The sequence below is a fragment of the Nelumbo nucifera genome, chromosome 3 (assembly GCF_055504915.1).
Source record: "Nelumbo nucifera cultivar China Antique chromosome 3, China Antique-T2T, whole genome shotgun sequence".
In the NCBI taxonomy this organism is placed as follows: Eukaryota; Viridiplantae; Streptophyta; class Magnoliopsida; order Proteales; family Nelumbonaceae; genus Nelumbo; species Nelumbo nucifera.
In genome coordinates this window covers 48,416,321-48,440,957 of record NC_142651.1, presented here as the reverse complement: position 1 = coordinate 48,440,957, position 24,637 = coordinate 48,416,321, and the positions used below count along the sequence as shown (strand labels likewise).

Sequence of the window (24,637 nt, the reverse complement as noted above, 5' to 3'; positions counted from 1 at the left end):
CTTTGGTGAAGGAACTGTAATAAAATAAATGCATAGTGGAATCATCTTCAATTATTCATATGGATATGTAGGGTGTAAATTTTCACTAATATATAATACCCTGACTGATAAGACAATCCTTTATACCCACAATTAGATATGCCACGAGAAAAAATGAATTTAAACCTTGGAGGAATTTTTATTTCCATTGCCTTTTTATACAAGACTAAATATGCCAAATTAAAAACAAACTCATTACAACTTTCCTAATAGGAGATCATCTAAGAAGCAAATCCACTAGATTGTTTGGCTAGTTTGACCCCGAATTTACATCATTTGGTTTTTCAAAAGCAATTTTGTTCAGTTCACCCACTTCAACAATTACCAAATAGCCCCATAGTTTAGAGTCAAATTATATATTAGAAAAAAATTACCAAAAATGTTATAGTTTCAATCCATGTATGGACTAACTTTATAAAAAACTCTAAGTGTGGACTAAAGATAGTGTAGAAAACTTTATGCATTAAGATGCCATTCACTTTTCAGTAAGTTACTTACCTGGGTAAGTGTTTCCTAAGAAACATTTATCCAGTTAAGTGCATTTACCAATGTTCTTTTATTTTCTAGGTAAACAATGTAATGACTGTTTTAGCCATAAAAAAATCATTATCAAAAGGGGCATTTTTGTCCCATCCAAGTGTTGGCAACTTCCCCCAGGTGGGAAAGTTATTTACCTAGTTGGGATTTGGGTATCACTTCCTCGGGAAAATAAACTTTACTTGATCCACACATAAATCTGAAAAAGAAATATGGGTTTTTTGGTCACAATCCCATTGACCAATTTCCCCCTCAAAAAAAAAATAAAAAATAAAAAATGAACACCCCCTAATATTTTTTTTTAAGTTACAACCACCAAGACCTAAATCTAAGTTCTAGTACAACTATAAAATCCCCATTTTTTGTGTTTAATATTTTTGTTAATTAATGGTTATTTATATTCTTTCTTAATTTCTCCCTATTATGAATGAAAATCTTTCATATTATATACAATCTAAAACTTAAATATGAAAAAATATATGATGCCAAAAAGACATAATACCAAAAGGGATTGACCTTAGTAAATGTATTAAAAGTCAATTAAGAGTAGTTGGGTAGAAGTTAAGCATAAAGAATTTGATGGAATTTTAGTTTTGTTCCACACATAATTTTATAAGTAATTTTCAAGTACATTATACATATAAAAATATAAATACTTACATATGTATTTATGTATCATTTTAGCTAAAATTCCAAAAACAACAATATGTACTTGGAACAAGTATATTCAAATGGATTCAATAATTAAACCATCAAAACTAAGAATTGGTAGCTAAAATTGCTTTTGACTATAATCTAAAATCTTTTTTTTAATTTCTATTGAAGAAGTGAAATGGTTTAACCAGAAGGTAGACCATTTCAAACACTTCACTTGTGGACTCCTAATGAAAACATTCCCACATGTAACTTACAATTCATCATGTATTGGGGCATATTGTATGATATTGGCATTGCCTCAATATGTGAAATATTAGGTTTTTCAAAGTTGGATGTAACTAGAGGTAGTTAAGGATGATCATGGTGGGTTAGGTTGGGTTATGTTAGGATATTAACAAAGCATAGGACTGCCTAGGCTTGGCTCAGACCACACCCCAGGTTTAATAATAAGTGTTTAGGCCCAAGACTGGGCCACGTTAGGTCGGATGTTTAGGCGTACCCACATAGGCATCAATTGACAATTCAACTTTCAAGTACACGTTGGCTAGCTTGGGATTAGGCCCCAACTATGCTAAAACATTAAATAACGATTCAACTTTTAACTGTAAATATCTATTCTATATTTATTTAAAAATATAACATATTAACATCTAATTTTCCTATCAAAGGTAACCTTATATCAATAAAAAAAAACAAATACAACCTATATTTTTTAAATATCAATACCATAACTTGTTGCATTCAACAAAATTATATACATAACATAGTATTTTCATAAAAAAAAATTAAATTAATAACATGTTTCCTTTATCTAAAAATAATCATAACCTACTTTTAAAAATCCAAAAGCATAACTTGTTACATTCATCTAAAAAAAAACAATCACAACATGTTGCAAGTATAGTGTTTATTATTAGCATTATCACATCAAGTTCAAAATTCAAATACAATGTTAGTTTTTTCATCAAGTTCAATGACATCAAACGAATAAAAAAAAAACAAGAAGATGAATCAACTCCATGTTCCATAAGATCCATGTCCTGTAGTCAATTTTGAACATAACTTTTGATCTCTTGATAATCTCTTCCAAGAACAAAGTATAAATAACTTTTACTGTATAAAGAATTAAATAATAATGTAATTAGTTGATATAAAACTATAAAAAAATCATTTTATATGTAGTGAAAAGCATTTAAGTTACTTCGAATTTGGTTAACTTCATTGTTGTCATAATCTTCATCATCAAGGAAGTATTCATCATTCAAAGCATCTACATACAAATAGTTACTAAAGATTAATTACTTGTCAAATAAATACATATAATAAGTTGCTATATAATTATCATTATATGTTTGTACTTGTAACCAATTTGAAAGCAAATCAACACTTTTATTGTTTTTTATTTGAATAAATTTCTATATTGCAATATTACTCTTCCTATAGTGCTGAATGTTGACTCTAAAGCAACGATTGTAATAAGAACGGATAGAACGTTACAAGCCATTGTTGCAAGTTCACCATACCTCATTGCACTTGATTTCCACCATTCTAAAATATCCATATCCTCTTTATTGTTATGCATTGATTCTTCCAAATAAATATCAAGAATTGATTTCTTACCTTAATTTCACTCGAGATAATTTGCTTTGGAAGCTGACATACGTAACTTCATTTAAGAAATTGCTCTTATAACATTTAGACTATTTAGTTTCAAAACTAATAATTTCACATTCACCTAACAATTGGAATTTACTTAAGTTGAACACTGTCCAAATAGAGCATAAAATGCCTTCATTACTTTCTCCAAGTGTAAATAAACTTTTAGACCATAAATTTTGGTAAAGCAATATCAACCAATTTTATTTTGTAACAAGGGTCCAAAATAACAACTATAAACAAGATAACATTATAATCATCCCAATACAAGTTTGCAATTAGGTATTTGCTACCAGAAAATAGATTGATTACATCATTAAAAACCTTTAAAATCACAAAGAGTTTATGCTTTTGGCCATTCTTCTTTCCATGACGCAAAATTAAAGTTTGTATCATGAGAGACCATATGAGAAATTGTACACTTAAAGTACAAAACACACAAAACCATATCATAAGTCAAGCTTCATTGAGTAACAGAGTCTAATCGCAACCTTCTTTTTGGATTTAAACAAAATTGTGAATCAGTATTTTTAAACTTCTTTTTTCCTAAGACCTAAAAGTTTTATATATTTAATGCTATCTCGTATTCTAGGAACAATGTACATCAATTCATTTATCCCAGCTTGAACAATAATATTCAATATGTGAGCACAACAACGAATATGAAAAAAAATCACCTCTACATATAAGAACATCCTTACCCAATAAATGTCATTTCAAAGTATCTTGAACAACATCATTAACAATCCAATTGTCTAAAGTGATAGAAAGTATGTTGTGCTTAATGTCCTAATCTGCCAATCTAATAAACATGGTATAATAGCATTACAAATAACCAACCCAATATAGGAGGAATGAATTGGAAAGACAAAATTCTTTTTTTTTTTTGCAACTTTCAATTAGAATCAATAAAGTGTGATGTTAAGGTCAGGTACTCATCACCTACGATAAACTTTTACAAATCTATAGTCAAGCAAATATGCCTAGGAATTGAAGTCACTAAATCACAGTCTTTTCTTTTCTATCTTGAAATGTAACAATATGTCACACTTAATGGCATGTTGAGATGGTACCTTGATTTTTGGACGTACAACACTAATAAGATGTTTGAAATCTAGAGATTCAACAAAAAAGGAATGGCAACTCAATCTTCATAGGCATATACATAATTGCTTGACGCATTTTCTTTGCCTTAGAAACACAAATCTCAAACTTTTTTGATCCATCTCTAACTTATTTACCAACAAATAATTGAAAATATCTCATTGCAATGCTTATACCTAGCCAACAAACAATTGATGGTTTTTTTATTTCTTTTAATTTGAATTTCATTTTCATTTTCATTTTCAATTTAGTTATAGTCCCAAGTATGCCCATACTTACATCAATATCCACATCTACATTTAAATTTACATTATTAAGACTCTCATTAACCTTGTCTCCACTAACAACCATTGACATAACTAAATCAAATGAAGAAAAGAAGAATAATTAGAAAAGAAAAACCATGAAAGAATAATTTGTTTCAGATATATTATTGTCATTAACTACAGCATATTAAATTTGGACATAGCATAGTAACAATAAAAGGGAAATCTAAAACTGAATTATAATATAATATAATATAATAAATGTTATGTAATAAAGGTGATAAAGTTAATAGGGTAACTTAAATGTATTGCTTTTCCAATCCCATACAAGATCACACTTTTGGATTTTCTTCTAGTAAAATTTAAAATGTAAAATAAAATTATTGAAAAAAAGATACAAAATTCAAACTTCATATCAATAGGTTAGGAAACCAAAACCTTAAAAGACAAGTATATATGTGTTAAAACATGAGGTGTATTTGACATTGGATCAAGAGAACAATGGTGAATTCTTCGATTCTAACATCTTTGACTCATGTGGTCTTGGTGGTGAAAATTCCCTTTTTGGTGAAAGATCATATAGAAACAAAAAGTAAAAGTGAAGGCATGAAGAAAAGTCTAAAAGAAAACCTAGACACAAAGGCTAAGAAAAGCCTCTCAAAGAAACCCTCTACTTATTTGGGCTCTCATCCCCTTATTGGAAGGAGGAAATCCCAAACCTTCAAATAATTGGCTGAGAGAGTTGTCAATAAAACCCTCTATTTAATTATTTGGGTTATCATCAAGTTTGTTTTATCAACAATCCTGACTTATTGTTTGTCTTGTTTTCTCTTGATTAAGAAAACTTATAAATCCTTTGTAAATAATCAAAAATGTTTTTGGTAGGGCGATAGTGAGCAAAGGAAAAAGGATGAGATGGGTCAGATGGACTCAAATTTGTAAAAATAAGTCCAATGGAGGGCTTGACTTTAGAGATTCCCATTCCTTTAACCTAGCTCTACTAGTTAAGTTGGTTTGGCATTTGTCCTATGACTCTTCTAGCTTGTTGGCTAGAATTTTAAAAGCAAAATACTTTCCTGAGTCCCACTTTCTCCATGCATAGTTGAGAAGTAGACCTTTGTGGGGCTGGAGAAGTGTTATTGCAGGAAGATAAGTGTTAAAAAATGGCATCTATTGGAAGGTTAGTAGTGGTTCGGATGCGAGAGTATGGGATAACCCTTGGATTCGGGGAATTTAGGGGTTTAGGCTAATGGGTCCTAGACTAGAGAGTTCAACAAATATGGTAGTTGTCGATCTTATTGACCATGAAAATAGATGTTATAACAGGGAAAAATTAATCTCTTATTTCCTTGGCTTTGCCTAAAATATCTTGGAGTTGGACCTTTCCTCTATCCCTTAGAATGATAAATTAACTTGGGTTGGTAGTAAAAATGGAAATTTCTTAGTACAATTAGCCTCCTCCATTGTTGAAAATTGCAGGAGTAATCTACTCCCTCTTCTAGACTAAGGTTTGACAAAAGCTTTTGGAATTTGATTTGGGAATTACCAAATCAAACACTTTTTGTGGAGATGCAATATTGATGGATTAGTTGGAAAAAAACTCTTCAAAAGGGGCTTGGTTGTCTTAGATGCATGTGATAAGTGTGATAATGAGTTTGAATCTACTTTACTCTCCCTCTTACTGTGTGATAAAGCCAGATAGATTTGGTTGAGCTTGGGTTTAGGCCTTAATCTAGAGCATGGTAGCTATGGTTTTGGGTTAATGAAAGCTTCTTCTTCATTGGTAGTGGAGGCAAAGGCCCTTTTGAATGTGACAATTTTTGTAGGTTAATTAGGAGTAACAAATGTTATTTTTGAATTTGACTGTTCTTGCTTAGTGAAAGCTCTTAGACATGATGTTGTGGTTGAAGCTTTTGAAATTCTCTCTTTTTTGCCAAGATATTAAAGTCTTATCTATAGGGAAATGTTTTAAACTTTTAATTTTATCTTTTGCTCGAGAGAATCTAATGGTGCAGCTCATGCTGCTACAAAGCAAGGTAGATTGCCAAGCTTTAAGTCTAGTGCTTCAAACCCGCTTGTTTCTCTGATGTTTTAAAGTTGGATTTATCTTTTTGTTGTGGTTGTTGTTGTTTTTTTCTTTTTTTTTTTCGGTTTCCTTGTTGTTCAATTGTTGTTCTTATTGTTTTAATGAATATGCTTTCTACCAAAATCAAAAAAAGATACTAGAGTAGATGGAAAGTCACGTGCGACTTTCTTTTAAGCTACTTGTAAGTTGTAAGAGTGTAAAAAGAAACCTAGAGACAACTAGTACAACTCTTAGGAAAACATGTAAAAGACAACAACTACATGCCTTAAGTACTAAAGTTCTTAAAAACTAAAAAACCCTTAACCCTACTATATGTTCGGACTGGGCTAGGTTTTTCAGGCCTAATGTTTTCTGCACCCAGGCTTGTCCCATATTTCATACGAGCTTGGTACAGGCCTGGATCAGGCCAAGCCAAGAAAAATAAAATAGACACCCAAGCTAGGAATTTTCTAGGATGGGAAGCCGGGTTGGGCTGGGCCATAAATGATCATCCTTAGAGGTAGTTCTTGCTTAGACCGCCCCTGCAAAATTTTGAAAAAGAAAACTTAAAAAAGAGAGCACAAGATCAAACTTCAAAGTATCCATACACATCATTTGGCATATCGGGTGTATCAATATTTTGAACCTTGTAGATAATTCCCATTTCCATGCAAAAACCAATATTCTCTCATAGAGGTGTAAAACAGGCCCATGGGCTAAGCCTTGGGCCAGGTCGGGCTGTGCATCGGGCCAAAGCTATTTATTTAAAAAAAACTAACAAAAAACTTAAAATTTTAATTTTATATGAATTTTGTTGTATACAATTGCTTATATATACAATAATTAAATAAATTAGTCTAATAAAATAAAAAAATATTTATTTTATTAATATATTATATACTACATATTATTATATAATTATAATTTATATAATATTATATAAAAATATATTAATAATACATAAATAATATATATGGGCCATGCCAGCCTGTCCCGTGGACCTAAAACCCCAGGCCTAGCATGGCCCACACGGTCGTGCTGGGCCTGGCACGGCTCGTGGACCGTTGTGTTGGGCCATGCCGGGTCGGGCCAAATTCGTGTTGGGCCGCGGGCGGCACAACTCGATTTACACCTCTATTCTCTCATGAAATGAAATAAAATAAACTCTATGGAAAATCAATTTTGGTTTGATCAAATAACTTGCATAGGAGATTGCAAAAAGTATTAACCACAAATTTAAAGATTAGCAAATTCAAATGAGAAATGCCTATAAACTTGTTGGAAAAAAGAAAAACTTATCCATAGTAGTAAAAATTACTCTCATAAAGTTTGGGTCCATTTGGTTCACAGTTGGAATTGGAATCAGAATGGTCTATTCCCCTCACTTGTCTGGTTTAGACTAGAATAAAAAAATCGGATGGAATGGATTTTCACTCCAAGGGGAGGGGAGGGAATGGCCACTCCCTCAAATGGGGGAATGTCATTCCACCATGAATGGGAATGGGATTCCAACTCTGCCCTACCTAATGGTTGCACCATTCCAATTCCAATTCTGAACCTCTATTCCTGCAAACCAAACATACTCTTTGTCATTAAGATCGTGTTTGATTTGACATTAAATAAGAAGTAGAAAGTTAAGGTGTTAAGGGAGAGTTCTTGAGGTAATCTAAACATTCCGTGGAGAGAAAGAGAGTTGGTCAAAGAGTGTAGAGCCATTGTAAAGGAAGCTGGTTTGTCAACTTGATGCTCTCACATCCGTAAGGAACAAAATCAAGTGGGGGTGTTGGGGAATGTGAAATGTTTTGTTTTTTTTTTAAACAAAGAAAAATACATTCCACATCAGCAAAAATATAACTAAGGGGGTGTTTGACAATGTGAATAGTTTTGTTTTCTAAAAAAAGCACATGTCATGTCAACAAAAATATAACAAAGAGTTACAAAATGCCATCCTATGAGGTGTATGACTTAAAAAACAAACAAAAAAACAAAAAAAAAGAGAGTTTCCAATTTGACAACATTAGCCTGGTTTCTTGAATCACATTATAAGTTTTTGGAAAAATCTATGCTACTGAACAGACATGATACTAAAAGAGCTCGACCAATCAAAACCAACATTCATTGAATTTTTATAAATACCACCTCATTTTTTTTTTTTAAATGGAATACCACCTCATTGGTTACCACTGTCATGACACTGATTGATTGGTTACAAGTTTTTTTAGTATCATATCTTATCATGATTAAATTGTAAGTTTTTTTAATCACCAATTGAACACCACCTTAATTTTTTATTAAGGAAAATTCTATGATACTGGAAAGACATCATACCGAAAAGTTTTGACCAATCACAATCTCGATGAATTTTGATGAAAACCCCACCTGATTGATTCTTAATTTTATGATGCTGGTTAGTTGGTTATAAATTTTTTAGTATTATTGTCTTTTTGGTATCATAGTCGAATTCTTTTATTAATTATAAGGTTTACTATATTTGTTATATACTTATATTGTATGATTCAACGATCACTAACTTTATATTACATTTTTAAAACTTAAAAATTGTTGATATATACATACACATATGAATTTAAATATAATACAATAATTGCACAATAAGCTGTGCTTGATTTGAAGGAAAAAGTAGATAAAGAAAGGAAAAGATAAAGAAATCTTTACAAATCTTGTATTTCCCCACCTATTCCTTCAAACTAAACATAGCATAAATAAAAAAAAAGTAATCACTTTGAAGAAGTTACATAAATTGTTTAATTTTTAAAAATAGCAATCATATTAAAAATATCATATGATCTAATTACTTTTGTCACATATTCGTTACTATAATTCACTAATGAAATTTCAATTTATCAATTTTTTTATAAATGGTTTGACTTAACCTCTCGATTCTCACTCCTACGGTTTTGGGATTTGGTCCAAACAGCCATTGCAGCCATGCATTGCGAATATTTCCCTTGTCCTTTGATGTTCCCGATGTACGGCTGTAATGGTCGTGGGAAACCTATGTTCGGACCGGATCCGGACTCGTTTCTACCCTGTAATCCTATATAACCGGGCCTAATTGAACTACAACCCGATCCAACCCAAAGTTCGGGCTAACTCAGCCCAAGTTGCAATCCCTACACGAGTGTAAATTGTGACTTGTGACATCGTACGTAACGCCTTTAGCAAACGCCGGGTGCATTCTACGCACCCACAGTACGCCCAGCTCTCTCCATAACCTTCGTGCATTTCCCAGTTCCCTCTCTCTCCATCTCCCACAGTACGCCTAGCTCTGCATGCCATAACAATGTTCGCTCCAGTAGTTCGTCTTGCGAGCAAAAAGTTGCTTGAGATTCATCAAGTATTCTATCAGCCTCCCCATGTGCTAATCTGATCCTTCTCTCTCTTAACTTTTTTCCCTTGCATCTCTCTTTTAATTCATCAATTGTTACATTGTATTTTGCAGGCCTCTGGTTCTTTCTCCACTGCTCTGAATTATGTGAGTCTCATTTTCCACTAATAAACATCATAATTGCAGTCTCGAATGTATTTTGGTTAGTTACTTAATCATTTTGTTTTTCATGAATTGACCTATGTAAAGCATATCGATTCTCCGGATAACAATCCCGACATTCCGTGGGAATTCAGCGAGGCGAACAAGGAAAAGGTAATTGACTCCCATGGATCAGATGCAGGTCATTATATATTTACATATGCTTTGTGTGCAATCCAGTTATGTAATTATACTATGTTTCTACTTTGGTTGTGGTTTGTTTTCCGTATTTGAGCTCAAGCTTATTCTTTTGGATGGAACTCTTGGTCTACATCTAATAATGTTCGACAAGAAAGGGGTTCTGATATATAAACCACTTGATTTGTGATTATGAGTTCCTTCATCCTGGGACTGATAGATATAGATTATAAATGTACGTAATTATTTGATAATGTTCCACCGGACATTTAATTATAACGTATTCAAGGCATTAGTTGAAGTATTATTTGTACCTTAGGCTTAGTTTGGAAGGAGTACAAATACAAATATGTAGAGTGCAAAATCATGTATTTTGTATTATTTTGTATGTATTTGTACTCTGATCCGTAACAGTTAACAGCACCCACCAAAGAAGAAGAAGAACCATCGTTTGTTGAATGATTGACACCTGGTATTTGTATCTCTAGGTCAAGGAGATATTGTCTCACTATCCATCCAACTACAAGCAATCTGCAGTTATCCCTCTACTTGATCTGGCACAGCAACAGCATGGAGGGTGGCTACCTGTATCAGCAATGAATGCAGTATGTTATCATTGCTAAATTCCTTGTTTTTTTTTTTTGGAATTTTGTGTCAATAAATTGATACATCTGAAGGCAGTATATCTAAATGCTCTGTTCACTCTATATTTTGTAGATAAGCTATTGGGACGCATACTTGATTATTTAATGTAAGAATAAGATCCAACATGACTTTCATGTGGGTCTTGTCATTGACAGTTAGTCCTATGGGTCATAAATAATACCCAACATGGTTCTGGTTATTGCACCAGATTTTGTGTATCTCCTAAAAGAAAAATTGAGTCTATATGCTATTATGCTTTTCTTATTTAATTTTTAAAACATCCGTTCAAATTTCTGTATGCTTTTTTAGGATTACCTGTTTGTGCTTAAATAGCATTAAAATTGACTAGTTGAACAATAGTGAGAAAATTAGTATCACATAAATTTGAACCTTGATAGATGCTGCAGTGGGAATCCAGGTATTCAGGCATTGGTGGGGCATTTGGAATCCACAATGGGGATATTCCAATGGTATATTCTGGCCCTATTGGTTTTGGAAACTCAATTAGAGTGAAGTTTCTCCTCTCCAATCTAAGTCTGAGTAGATCTCCTTTTTTTTTTTTTTTTTCCGGGGTGGGGGGGGGATTGATAGACTGGTATCATCTGACTAAGGAATGAATCTGCAGGCCCTAGGGAACCCCTGCGGTCAGTGGTTGTAACATCTCATGAAGTGGAGTGTGTTGATTCAGAATAGGGGTGCCAATGGACTGGTTTTGGGTTGGACCCTAATTTATATTGGATTGGGTTGGATTGATCCAATATCTGGTCCATTGATAGAAGATAGGAATTTGGAATTGCTTTTCCTCCCTCTTTGGATGCTTTTGGTCTCCTCCTGACAGGTTAGAAGGATTGTTTATCCCTCCTGTTTTTAGCTGTACTAAAAGGAGGGGCAGGATCCTGGGGAGATGTGTGAGAGCAGCGATACCATGGACAGTTTGGGAGGAAAGGAATTCAAGAATATTTGAAGAAAGAGAAAGGAGTAAGGAAGCCTTGGTGGAAATCATAACCTTGAGAGTGGCACAATGGGCAAAAAGTTTGAAACTGTTTTCAGACTTTAAGGTTGAAGACTTTTTTAGGGCCTGGGCTGTTATTGTTGCTTCATCTTCTAGAAGACAGAAACCTGCTGAGATGTGGCCACCCCCATTATGCGGCTGGAAGAAACTGAATTTTGATGGGAGTTGCTTGGGTTACCCAGGCCCCTTAGGGATGGCCGATGGGGGGTGGGGTAATTAGGGATGAGGAAGGAAACATCATAGCCTTATACTCAGGGCCTGCTGAACAGGATGATGTGACAAGAGCAGAACTGTTAGCTGCAGTATATGGGGTTGAGAAGGCAAAGGAGTTGGGCATCGATAACTTAGTCATTGAGGGTGATTCGAGAACTGTTGTGAAATGGCTGAAGGAAGGAGAGGGGGTGACACGGCACCTGAGGAATGACTTCAGGTGTTTTAAATGGTTAGCAAAGGACTTGACTATCAGAGTTAAGTGGGTGAGAAGAACTACCAACAGCTTGGCAGATGGTCTAGCTAAGCAAGGGGTACACAGGACTCAATTGTAATATCTGGGTGGGGTCAGTTTTTCATAGCTGTGCTTTTCTTCTTTTTTCACAACCTCTTGTTGTACTCATGCCTATTTTTTAGTAATGAAATCATTTCTGTGTTGCTGATCAAAAAAAAAAAAAGAAGATAGGAATATAGGTGTCGATGGACCAGGTTTGGGTTAGAATTAATCTAAACTAAAACAAACTTGAACAGATTGGACGGTCCAAAATATTCATTGGATTGGATTGGACCTGGTCCATTTGTGATGGACTCACGTTGGACTGGATCGGATTGGACCAAATCCAGTCCAATTGACACCCTTAATTCAGAATCCCTGTATGACACCAATTGTTCTGGTTGGGGGGATCCATGAATTAAGTATTACGGTAGGATGCATAAATGCGTGAGAAAAAAGCTGGAACTTTCTCTTGTTCTACCAAGAGGGCATGTAGAAGAGGTAGGTGTTAGTTGAAAGTGAAGCTGGTTCATCTACAGGGGTTGATGAAATTACAATTTTGTTGTTGTGCTTCTCTAGTGCTCCTATTTTGATCTTAGTAAATCCATTATTGATGAAACAAAAAGCAAAAGGCACATTAATCATCCTAAAACATTACAGCCCAGAGCAGCCTACTTCAGCCTCTGGACAGCTAAGCTAAAACCTTAAGAAATAATACTTGGTAGCTAGAAAATCTGATGTTCTATTGATTTTCATGTTCCAGTGAATGTGCCATAAGGAATGCATATTTTGGTTCAGTGTATTGTGTTTACTAGCCAAAGAATCCATTTGCCTGGATAAGGAAGTTCTGATCCAAGTGTTTATTATATCAACATGGAGAGAGCAGTTGTTATTTAGGCATAAAGATCTAGGGGTACTGTGAAGCAGATGATCCAGAACTTGTTAGTTAGGAGCTATGGGGGGTTTGAAGCAAGGTGATCATTTGTCCCTTTAATCGTTTATCTGTGGGGCTGAAACTTTAAGGATTTCTTCTGGTAGATTGAGGCCATTATACCTCATTGTGATGATAAGCAGATGATTCCCTCATTTTCATAGAATGCTAGTTGTGAACGACATTGTTAATGCTATAATGCTTTTTGGACTGTTACCAATAAAAATGCTATAATACTTTTTAGTCATTTTAAGACTATCTACTGAATTTTTCGAAGTTGAGAGTTTTAGAGTTGGAGAAAATTTCATTTCTGAAAACGGAGGACTTTGTTGGTGCATTGTGTTGCTTTGTAGAAAAATTTCCTTCTTATCTTTGACTTGTATTGGTTTCTAGTTATGTTGCACAAAGGCTATTCAGAAGGAGGTTAGCTCTACTGAACTCTTCATATATATCTAAGGGGAGGTAAGCTTATTCTTGATAAAAGTATAGATGGAATCCACTGCACCATTATTGTTGTTGTTGTGGTGTGGTAAGAGAGTGGAAGGATGATTTGGTTGATTAGGATGAGGTTATTCCTTTAGTTGTGTTTGATCAAGAAGAAAATGGAATAATGTAAAAGAAAATTTAAAAGGGACTTTTCTTAGTTTGGCTGGCAAGGGAAACCAAAAGAAAAGAAAAAAATGACAAAATAGGAAAATGGTTGCAGAAAATCTTGTATAGACCTTTAAAGAGTGCTGAAGGATAAATATTATTGCAGTCTCAAAAAATGGAATAGAAGTTGTTTATCACTTGAGCTTTTTCTTTTTTATTTTTGAAAATGGAAGTGTATTATATAAGGGGAAGCACCATAAAAAAAGGTTGTGAGCTTGAGTATTCATTAAACTGAAAGGTATTTTACAAAATTCCAGCAAAATTTACTAAAGGAATTGATGATGGAGTTAGAAGCAGGATGGGGATATCTTTCTTATAAAGTTCCTTTGTAGCTCCAGGCAAGGGGTTGTTGTATTTGTTTGAAAGTGTCTTAAGAGGGAGTTTTTCATTTTCATCTTTGATGTTTATTGGAGGGTCCCATCAGGTTCATGAGCTATTACATTTTTTTTTTGGGTTCAATCATTTCCATCCTGGAGTCTTTATTGCCAACAAACTGATCGGCTGAATGTGCAAGAGGAGTAAGAATGGATTAGTGTGTAAGATTGATTTAGACAAGGACTAGGATCCAGTGTTTCTCAAGCACAAAGGGAATTTTCTGCCCGAGGCGCAAGGCGTAAAGTGAGGCGTCCGCTTTTTCAAAATTCAAAGAAAGGTGCAAAAATGAAAAAAATGCAAAATATTAAACACAATATTAATTAAAAAAATTTAAACTTAAATTTTAAAATATTGTTTTAAAAAACCTATTATTTATCTCAGATTAAAATATGTAAACATAACATGTAAAACATGTTTAAAATGAAAATTTAAAAATAGAATCAAGCATAACATATAAAACATATTCAAGCATGTAAAACTCTCATTCTATTTATTTTTCCCCAATTGCATTATTTCAAATAGCTAATGTGATGTAGAACATTACGCATTCTTGATTCTATGAGATGCCTTTCTACCAAGCCCCCCTAGGCAAGCCCAAATAAGTCCATATTAGGGTCTTAAATTCTTAATTCCTATAAAAAGATTTTATAATTTTAATTGTCTTTTAAAAATACCTTTTATTAGGATGAATGAATGAGCAAAGCAAATAGGGGGTTTTCTCTGCTCTAGTCTCATTCATTCATCCTAATAAAAATATTTTTAAAAGACAAATAAAAATTATAAAATCTTTTTTTATAGGGATTAAGAATTTAAGACCCTAAATACGGACTTGTTTGGGCTTGTTGCGAGGGGCTTCCCAGAGCCCCCATCCCAGCTCTAGGCATAAAAAAAAAAAAACAGAAAAATGCACAAATTTTCAAAAGGCATGTGCCTGGGCTGAAGTGTAAGGTGCACCAGGCAAATGCCTTTTGAAAGTGCTGCGCATGGGACTTAGGCAAAGCGTATACCCTAAATGCATCTCACCTGTGCACTTAGGCATGCTTTTTAAGTCATTGCTAGGATCACATCAATTGGGCTTTCTTGGATTACATGCTTAGCAGAGTGCACAGGGTAAAAAAAGTAGGAACTAATTTATCAAAAGAAAATGTAGGAACTAGATCAAGTTCAAGTTATGCGTTTCAACTTCAAAGTTTCTCTGGACCTACTAAAGGTAACTTCCTTAGTTTGAGAGGCTTGAGACAAAGTGACCTTCTGTCACTTTTTCTCTTTATTGTAGTAATGGAAGGACCGAGTAGAATGACTGCTAAGGTAACTGATGGAGGCCTTATAGAAGGTTTTGAAATGGGTAGTAATGGCCTGAAGATTGCTCTATTGCACTTTGCTGATGATACTCTGTTCTTCCGTGATTTAGCTGACAAGGTTCATCACGTCAGATATCACATTTGTTGGCTTGAGATTGTCTCAGGCTTGAAGGTTAATTAGCTAAAAGTGAGATGCTGCCGATCAGGAATATAGATAATTTGAATGGCCTGGCCAAGGTGTTCGGCTGCTTCGTTAGCTCTTTCCCCTCAAACTGTTTAGGAATGCTATTTGAGGGCCAAGTGTACCTCTAAAAGCATTGAGATGGGTAGGAAGTTCGCTTCTTGGAAAGCTAGGTTAGGTACCTTTCCAAAGGTGAAAAACTCATACTGATCAAAACTGTGTTGGTTAGGTTCCCTGCTTATTCTATGTTTCTCTTTCTAGTTCATTAGATAATTGCTGAAAAGGTGAAGTAACCTATGATGGACTTCCTCTGAACAGGTTGGAAAGGTTCCTCCAAGATTCCCTGGTTAATTAAGTAGGAGCAGGCATGTAAACCCATTGACTGTGGTGGCTTGGGTGTGGAGAGGCATTTGCAAGGCATATCCTCACTACAAAAAAGGTATCATGTACAAGATAAGGAATGGTAGAAGGCTGAGCTTCTGGAAGGAACCCTGGTGTGATGATACACCTTTAAAAGGCCTTTTTCCTTTGTACATGTCAGCAAGCAACAAAGAAGCCTCAATTGCTGACTCATATTGTCAATTTGTCATGTGAGGGGCGAGCTTTGTTGGACCCCCTACTTTTAGGAGAAACTTCAACAACTGGGAAATGAATCAAGTGGCATAGTTGCTGTCCAAGGTGTAATCCCCAGATCCAGGATTCTAGGGTTTGGAAATGGAAATTTTTAGATCCTTTTACCAAGGTCTGATTGGTAGGAAGAGGGACTGTAGCACCTTCTAAGTTCAATTTTTTTGCCTAGGTGGTTACATTGGACAAATGCCTGACAAAAGATCATTTGATTAGAAGGGGCATGGGACTAGGGGTGATCATGGGCCAGGTTGGGCCGGGCTTTGCACCTATAATAAGGACTAAAGCCTAGGATTGGGCCCTGCCCAGGTTTTGAGCCTGAAACATAAGCCCGAGCCCAGGCTCGATTCTGGACCTACATCTTTTATATATAAAACATTTACATATATTATATTTTATATTAAATGGAATATAATATGCGTACAAATTTATTGTATACATTATATAATATAAAATATTATATATAATTATATATTATAAGTGTAATATATAAAATAACATATACACATATGTATACATTATGCATAAACTACATATATGTAAATATATGTGGGCTGGGCTGAAATAATCACCCCTACATGGGACTAGACAATACTCTCTGCCCTCTCTGTGAGCAGAAACTTGAGATTCTAACCATCTCTTTCTTCATTGTAAATTAAGTAAAATATGGCATCATTTTCAGTGGGCACTAAAGTTTCATTGGTGCCCTCCAAATTCCAGCTCTGCACTATTTCTGGAATGACATATCGAAGGCATGAACAAGAAAGTGAAGTGCTGTTGTTCACTGTTCCCTTCACTATTCTTTAGGTGATTTGGATAGAAAGGAATTCTCTAGTTTTTGAGATGAAAAAGAACCTTGTAGAGGTTGTGACCAATTGTTCTTTAGAACCGTCACTGTTCCCTTCACTATTCTTTAGGTGATTTGGATAGAAAGGAATTCTCTAGTTTTTGAGATGAAAAAGAACCTTGTAGAGGTAGTGACCAATTGTTCTTTAGAACCAGAGTGTGGTGCCAAATGGGCAAGGGTATGCTAGGGCATTCCTTGGAAGCAACGTGTCACAACTTTGCCCGATTGTAGTGGAAAATGAGTAAGGATTCTTTCATCCTTTTGGACAAGGACATATAAAGAAGTTCAGGTAATACGGATTTGATTAACCATTTGAAATGTAGGAACATTAACAGGAAAGACTATGAAATTAGTAGAAACAATGACGAAAAGGATAAATATTACATGCTCATAAGAAAATAAATGAAAGGGAAAAAAACTAAAGAAATCAATGGCTACAATTTTTTTTTTTGATCAATAATCAGTGGCTACAAATTATGGTACACAAGAGAAGTAAATAATAGAAATTTTGGAGATAGGTGATGAAATAATTAATATAATTATTTCTTATCCACCTCAAGCGAGTTTATAAGAAAAATATTAAAAGGAAATTTTGGAAAAAAAATTAGAAGGATTGATCCAATAAAATCCAAATAAAGAGAAGATTTTTATAGGAGGGGACTTAAATAGTCATGTGGGGAAAAGGAGTGGACATTTTTTTTTTTTGGAAAATGGTAAAGTACTTTATTCAGCTTAATGAAGAGAGATACGACAGGACCCAGACCACTAGATCTGCCTGGGCACAATGCAAGTTACAAGCTCATCCAAGACTTGGAACAAAACAAAAAGGGTGCATTCTGGTTTTTAAATTCCTCATTCACCGACACCCGGGAGCATAGCTTCCCCACGGCTCTCTGTACAATTTCATCCGGGCTTTTAAGTTTACCACAGAAGATTCTGTTATTCCTTTCAGTCCAAATGGACCAAAACACAACTGCCGGGATGGAACTCCAAACAATCTTTCCTTTCTTGTTGAGACTCTCAACTCTCCAACACATCAGCAGCTCCTTCACAGACTTTGGCATGGTCCAGCTAATCTCCTAAATCTTAAGAAAATGCCCCCAGATCAAAGAAGAAACTGGACAGTGGATGCACAAGTTCTCTGTAGTTTCTGCACTCTTTCCACACAAACCACAAGAGAGATCCAGGATCTGAATACCTCGTCTCTCCACATTAGTCTTAGTCAGACATTTATCAAGGGCCATAGTCCAGATCAGAAAATTGATCTTGGAGGGACTAGTTGGATTCCAAATCTGTCTAACAAGGAAGTTCTCATGACCTGAACCAAACAACTTCAGAAATAGGGATTTGACTGAAAAGCTACCATCTGCATTCCACTTCCAAACCCATTCATCCTCTGAGTTCGAATCAACCATCAGATTTTGGAGCAGCCCAACAACTCCCCATACTCTTCCACCTCCCAGTCAAACAAATTTCTCCTACAAAGAGGAGTCCAAATGATAGAATCACCAAAAATGCTAAAATTTTCAGCAACTGAAGAATCTTGATTCACAGAAATTTGGAAAAGAAGGGAAAAACATCAGCCAGTGGACCCACTAAACACCAGGGATCCTTCCAAAAAGGAGTGTAGGACATAATATGGTGCATGGTGGATTTGAGTTTGGGGAGAGGAATGAAATAGGTGATTAGAGATACAATTTTAGAATTTGCAATAACTTACTATATGACAATTGTAAACACATATTTCAAAATGAATGGTGAAAATTTAATAACATTTAAAAGTGGATCAACCATAAATCAAATAGATTTTTTCCTTATTAGGAGGACAAATTGTAAAGAGTGCAATATAGAAAAGCTTTACCTCACAACATAGACATAGATTAGTGGTGATAGATATGCAAATTAGGAAATGGAAGAAAATAGACATCAATTGGCAGATGTACTCGCAAAATAGGGGGTTGATAGACATAAATTGTTTTGGGAAAAAGTGTAAACTTTTATATTGGGGGGTTGGTTGGAGTTATCCCATAGTTGTGCTAAATTTTAATTTCAGATATTAATTTAATGAATCTCTTTTACTGATTTAAAAAAAAAAACAAGGAAGAAAATAGATGTCCAAGAATTAGGTGGTAAAACCTAAAGGAGAAAAGCTAACACATTTCAAAGATAGGCTGATAGTAGGAGGAAGACTAATGATATCTGGCTTGTAATGGCTAGCTGCATGAAGAAAACAGAGCGAAGGGTGTTTCAGGAGAATCTAAAGGGAAATGGCAAAGTGCTAAAGAAACTTGGTGGTGGAATGAAGAGGTTCTAAATATAATTAGATTAAAATGAACTGTTATAAAGATTGGAAAAAGACCAAAACTGGGGAGAACTTGGAAAAATATAAAACCATAAGAAAGGAAGTTAAAAAGAAAAAATTTAAAGCATGTGTTGAGCTCTATCATAATTAGGCATTAAAGAGAGAGAAAATAGAATTTATAAATTAGCAAAGATGAGATAAAGGAAAGGCAGAGATTTAAACCATGCTAGGTGCATTAAAGAGGAAGATCAAAAGAGTCTTGGTAAAAGATGCGGAAATCAAGGAAACATGGAAAAACTATCTTGAAAAATTATTAACAAACATGTAGAGGGTTATAATGGGGCAAGATCAATAACTCTAGTAGTGTACAAATAACATGTACCTTTGTAAAATTAGAATTACTGAAGTAATGGAGGTGCTAAATAAGATGAAGGGAAAGGTGATGGGACTTGATGGGCTTCCAATAGAAGTTTGGAAAGGTATGAGAGAGGTAGGTTTGTTGTGGCTGATAAAACTATTTAATAAGATAATGAAAGAAAAGATGTTTGATGAATGGAGAAAGAGCACTATGGTGCCTGTATTTAAGAACAAAGGCAATATACAAAGTTGTAACAATTATCGTGGGATTAAACTCACGAGCAAAGGTTACGACATGAAACAAGTATGTTAGATAACCAATATGGGTTTATGCTAGGGAGATCAACAATGGAAACTATGTTTCTTTTGAGTCAATTTACAAAAAAATTTAGAGAGAAGAAGAAGATAGATCTTCATATGGTATTCGTTGGTCTAGAAAAAAGTGTATGGTAGGGTCCCTTGAGAGAGAATATGGTGGGTCTTGGAAAAGAAAGGAGTGCCAAACAAGTATTTGGATCTAATTAAGGATATATATGAGGGCAAACCAACCAATGTTAGAACATCTGTGGGATAGACATTAGAGTTTACAGTTACAGTGGGTCTTTACTAAAGCTCAGCACTTAACTGTTTTTCATTTGCACTACTCATAGATTAATTAACTAAACATATTTAGGAGGAGGTCCTATGGTGCTTGTTGTTTGCTAATGGTACTGCTTTAATTGATGGAACTAATGAAGGATCTTAGAAACACGATATTATAAAATGAGTAAAACGGAATAATATGCAATGTAAATTTTAAAATGATAGGAGTGCAAATCAGGGTGCACTTAGGATTGGAAACCAAGAGATAACTTAATTTGACCTTTTCTGGTACTTTCGTTTGATAATTCATAACAAGAGAGAGATTTAGGAGGATGTTGCCCATGGAATTAGAGCAATATGGGAGAAATGGAGGGGTACATTGGACTTATGTGATCGGCGGATACCACTTAGATTCAAAGGAAAACTCTATAAAACAGTTCTAAGGCTAGAAATGTTGTATGGAGCAGAGTGTTGGGCAGTCAAAAAACATGCCCAAAAAATGAGCATGGAAGAAATATATATGCTGAGATGGATGAGTGGAAAAACAAGAAAGGATTAGGTCAGAAATGAAGTCATTCAAAGGAACCTAGGAATAGCTCCAATAGGTGATAGAATGAGAGAAAGTAGACTTTGATGGTTTTGTCACATGCATAGAAGACCACCTACAGCACGTGTAAGAAAAAAGTGATTAATTACAATTTACAAGTTGAAGGGTTTAGAAGGGCTAGGTGCAGACAAAAAAGGACATGGGTCGAAGTAGTAAGAAATGATTTAAGCGCTCATAATGGATATGACATTAAACAGAATGGAATGGCAAAACAAGATTCATGAAGCTGACCCTCTGTAGTTGGGATAAGGCTTAGATGATGACCACCTCAAGGATCGGCTCTTCATTCATAGGTTGTTTAGTGGAGAGTTCAGCTATGCCAATCTTTTGCTGATTTTTTTTTTTTTTTGGTGACACATAGAGTGCCCTGTGTTTCATAGTGTTAGAGTTCTTTGGAAAACCACCCTTTTTTTTCTTTCTTGTGGGTCTATGGAAGGAAAGTAACTGATGAACTTTTGATAGTGCATTGTCATTGAGAGCTATTCATTGATCTTGCAAGATATTATTTTGTTCTTATGGATTGACCAGGAGTTTTAAGGATATGAGTACGAAAATCTCCAATAAGAAGTGGGAGGGTATAATTAGACATAGCATTTTACTGGTTATTTTCTTTTATGTATATCTGTAAATGTGTCACACTACAAGTGGAGTCTTTCTTGTCCTCCTTTTTGTCCACCGCTTCTTTAAAATTTTGAATATTGTAAGTTCTCTTATCAATTAAAAAAATAAACTTTGGAAGGGAGTTTGGACAGAGATGGTAGGAAGTAGGAGAGCTTGGGTTCCTAAATCCAGGAGAAATTTAATGACCAGGAGCTTTGTAAGTTGGTTAGTCTGCTTAGTTAATTCCAGGAAGTATCTATTGGCTGAGGGATAAAATGAATTGAAGCAAGGTTCAAGGGCCTTCACCACAAGACCTTTCTTCCCTTCCTTGGGCCCAAAAATGGCTAAGGGATAATAAGAAGATGAGTTGAAGTGAGATTCAAGGACCTTGACCACAAGACCTTTCATCTCTTCCTTGGGCCCCAAAATAGCTTTCTTTTTCTTTTTTTGTTTCCTTTTTTTTTTTATCTGGAAAACCAGAAGATAAATTTATTAACCGGGGGGGGGGGGGGGCATCCTGCCTCAAAACTCCGAAGGTACAAAGCCTAATTTCTAGTCATGGTGATTCTAGTCCTCCTTAGAAGATACAAAAAGATAAAATAGAGATCTTTGTAAATGCCAATGTCACCAATGGATTTACTTCCTTGACTTCCACTATGTCATCCTCAACCAAAAATAATCGCTTTAGGTTTACATCTTTGAATTTATGGAGAATGACTTCTACCACAAATACTTTAAAATATTCTTCTGCCAGTTCCTTGTTCTCCAATTTTTTTTTTTAAATTATATCCTTCGCCTATTTGTGCCCATTGGCAATTTCCAGCTCAATGTACTGAGGTACCAAGCTTGACCTCTTCCATCCTTTTCACTTGTTTCTATTTTATGTTACATGTAATAAATTCAAATTGTGATGGGTGGTTCAGGTGGCTAAGATTGTAGAGGTCGCTCCTATTCGTGTATATGAAGTTGCAACATTTTATTCAATGTTCAACCAGTCCAAGGTATGTACATAATTTCATACATTAGTGATAGTTCTATACATTAGTTTGCATTGTCATACTTCCATACGTTAGTGATAGTTCCATGTGATTTTATCCATCGGGCATGTAGGTTGGTAAATACCACCTACTGGTTTGCGGTACAGCACCTTGTATGATACGTGGTTCACGTGAAATAGAAGAGGCCTTACTGAAACATCTTGGAGTGAAACGCAATGGTGGGTTTAATGTGCAAAGTCTTCCCACATTGCATTTCCATTTCCAGTCATTGCACTTGAAGTCACAACTTTATTTCTAGCCAATGTCTTTTGTTCTCTTTCTGTGCAGAGGTAACAAAGGATGGCATGTTCTCTGTTGGGGAAATGGAGTGCATGGTGAGCTTTCTTTTAATTGCTGTAATTCCAGAACAATTTTTCATTTTTAACCAACCAACGGACCAGTCATTAACTGTTGATTGGTCTAGATTTTGAGATCTAGAGCTTGAAGAATATTAGGTTGCATGTTTATTTCCATTTGATCTGATTTAAGATAATTTTACTTTTGATCCATAAATATCAAGGTATGATCCTAGTTGTCCTCTGCAGGGGTGTTGTGTAAATGCTCCAATGATTACAGTGGTCGACTATTCCAAGGGTTCAGAAGGATACACCTATGATTACTATGTGAGTCTCTATTAATCTCCTGTTTTGTGGTCCCATGATTTTGAATCTTAACTGAATGGTTATCCCAGTGAAGTTGTATTCATTTTCTCCTGTGTTAATTCAGGAAGATGTCACTCCAAAACGGGTAGTTGAGATTGTAGAGATGTTGAGAAGAGGAGAAACTCCACCTGTAAGGCTACTTTTTGGAAGCTAATTTCTTTGATGTATTGAATGATTAGTTGTAAATTGTAATTATTTTAAAATGCCGGATTTATATTGCAGGTTGGCACGCAGAATCCACTCCGTATAAAGAGTGGGCCAGAAGGAGGGAACACCACTTTGCTTAGTGAGCCAAAGTCTCCTCCATGCAGGGACCTTGACGCTTGCTAAACTCAAAATGAAACATTGTTGTCCTCAATAATCCGAAATTGGGATATTTATCAGCTCTGCTTCGAAGTTTTGTGATTAACCATGAAGAAATCCTCTGTCAGCATGGTTTCTGCTGGAGATTAATTATTTATTTATTCGTTTGTGACTTTCAAGCTCATTTTACTCTTTTACTGGATTATCTATTTGGCATAGGGTTGTACATGGTTTCTGGTGGAGATTGACTTCCAATTTCATTTTACTCTTACTGAATCTACTGTGAACAAAGCAGTCTGAATCAAGGATTATAGCATCAATATGATAAACTGTATATTGGGAGTATCGTTTTGGTTTTGAAGGTCATTGAGACATGAAATAAATTGAATTTGGGGGTTTGAATGTTTCGGATGATAGAAGGCAACCTCTTTAGCTTATTTGACAATTATCAGGTTGACAAAATAAAAAAACAAAGGTGTATCAACTAATTCATAACAAGGGAGATATTGAGGATGTCACTTAAAGAATTAGAGTAGGATGGGCGAAATGGAGAGGTGCATCTGGACTTTTATGTGATAGGTGAATACCACTTGGATTAAGAGGAAAATTCTATAAAACAGTTGTAAGGCCAGTTATGTTGTATGGAGAATGTTGGACAATCAAAAAAGAAAATGAATGTAATGGAAATGCAAATGCTAAGATGAATGAGTGAAAAAATTAAAAAAGAAAGGAATAAGATTAAGAATGAAGTTATTTGTAGCATGAGTAGACTAAGATGGTTTGAGCATGTGCATAGAATACCACCAATTGCACCAGTTAGAAGAAGTGATTTGTTATGCATTGAAAGGATTAAAAGAGTTTGGGTAGATCAAAAAGGACATGGGTAGAAGTAATAAGAAATGATTTAAGCACTATAATTCAACGGTGGTTATGACTTTAAATAGAATGGATTGGTGAAACAAGATTCATGTGTCTGACCCTATATAGTTGGGATAAGGCATGGATGATGATGATGACACCCATTTTTTGGCATTGTGTGTCAATTTGATTTTTTGAACCTTGGTCCAAATTTGATCTCTGAATCTAATCAATATATAATTGGATCAAATATGGATCTACCC

General features: G+C 34.8%; 1 protein-coding gene across 2 annotated transcripts; it reads left to right on the top strand.

Annotated features, from left to right (window-relative positions):
• Nucleotides 1-9,512: 9,512 nt before the first annotated feature.
• LOC104609560 (NADH dehydrogenase [ubiquinone] flavoprotein 2, mitochondrial) lies at nucleotides 9,513-23,935 on the top strand. 2 transcript variants are annotated; one of them, XM_010275905.3, is made up of 10 exons: nucleotides 9,513-9,682; nucleotides 9,788-9,820; nucleotides 9,923-9,988; nucleotides 10,501-10,617; nucleotides 22,438-22,515; nucleotides 22,625-22,730; nucleotides 22,840-22,886; nucleotides 23,097-23,174; nucleotides 23,278-23,343; nucleotides 23,436-23,935. In XM_010275905.3, the coding sequence occupies exons 1-10, from the start codon at nucleotides 9,629-9,631 to the stop codon at nucleotides 23,541-23,543; spliced, it is 753 nt and encodes a 250-aa protein (XP_010274207.1). In that variant the 5' UTR covers nucleotides 9,513-9,628; the 3' UTR covers nucleotides 23,544-23,935. The 2 variants fall into 2 exon arrangements, with proteins under 2 accessions (XP_010274207.1, XP_010274206.1); XM_010275904.3 differs by having other exon boundaries at nucleotides 9,515-9,703.
• The last annotated feature ends 702 nt before the right edge of the window (nucleotides 23,936-24,637 follow it).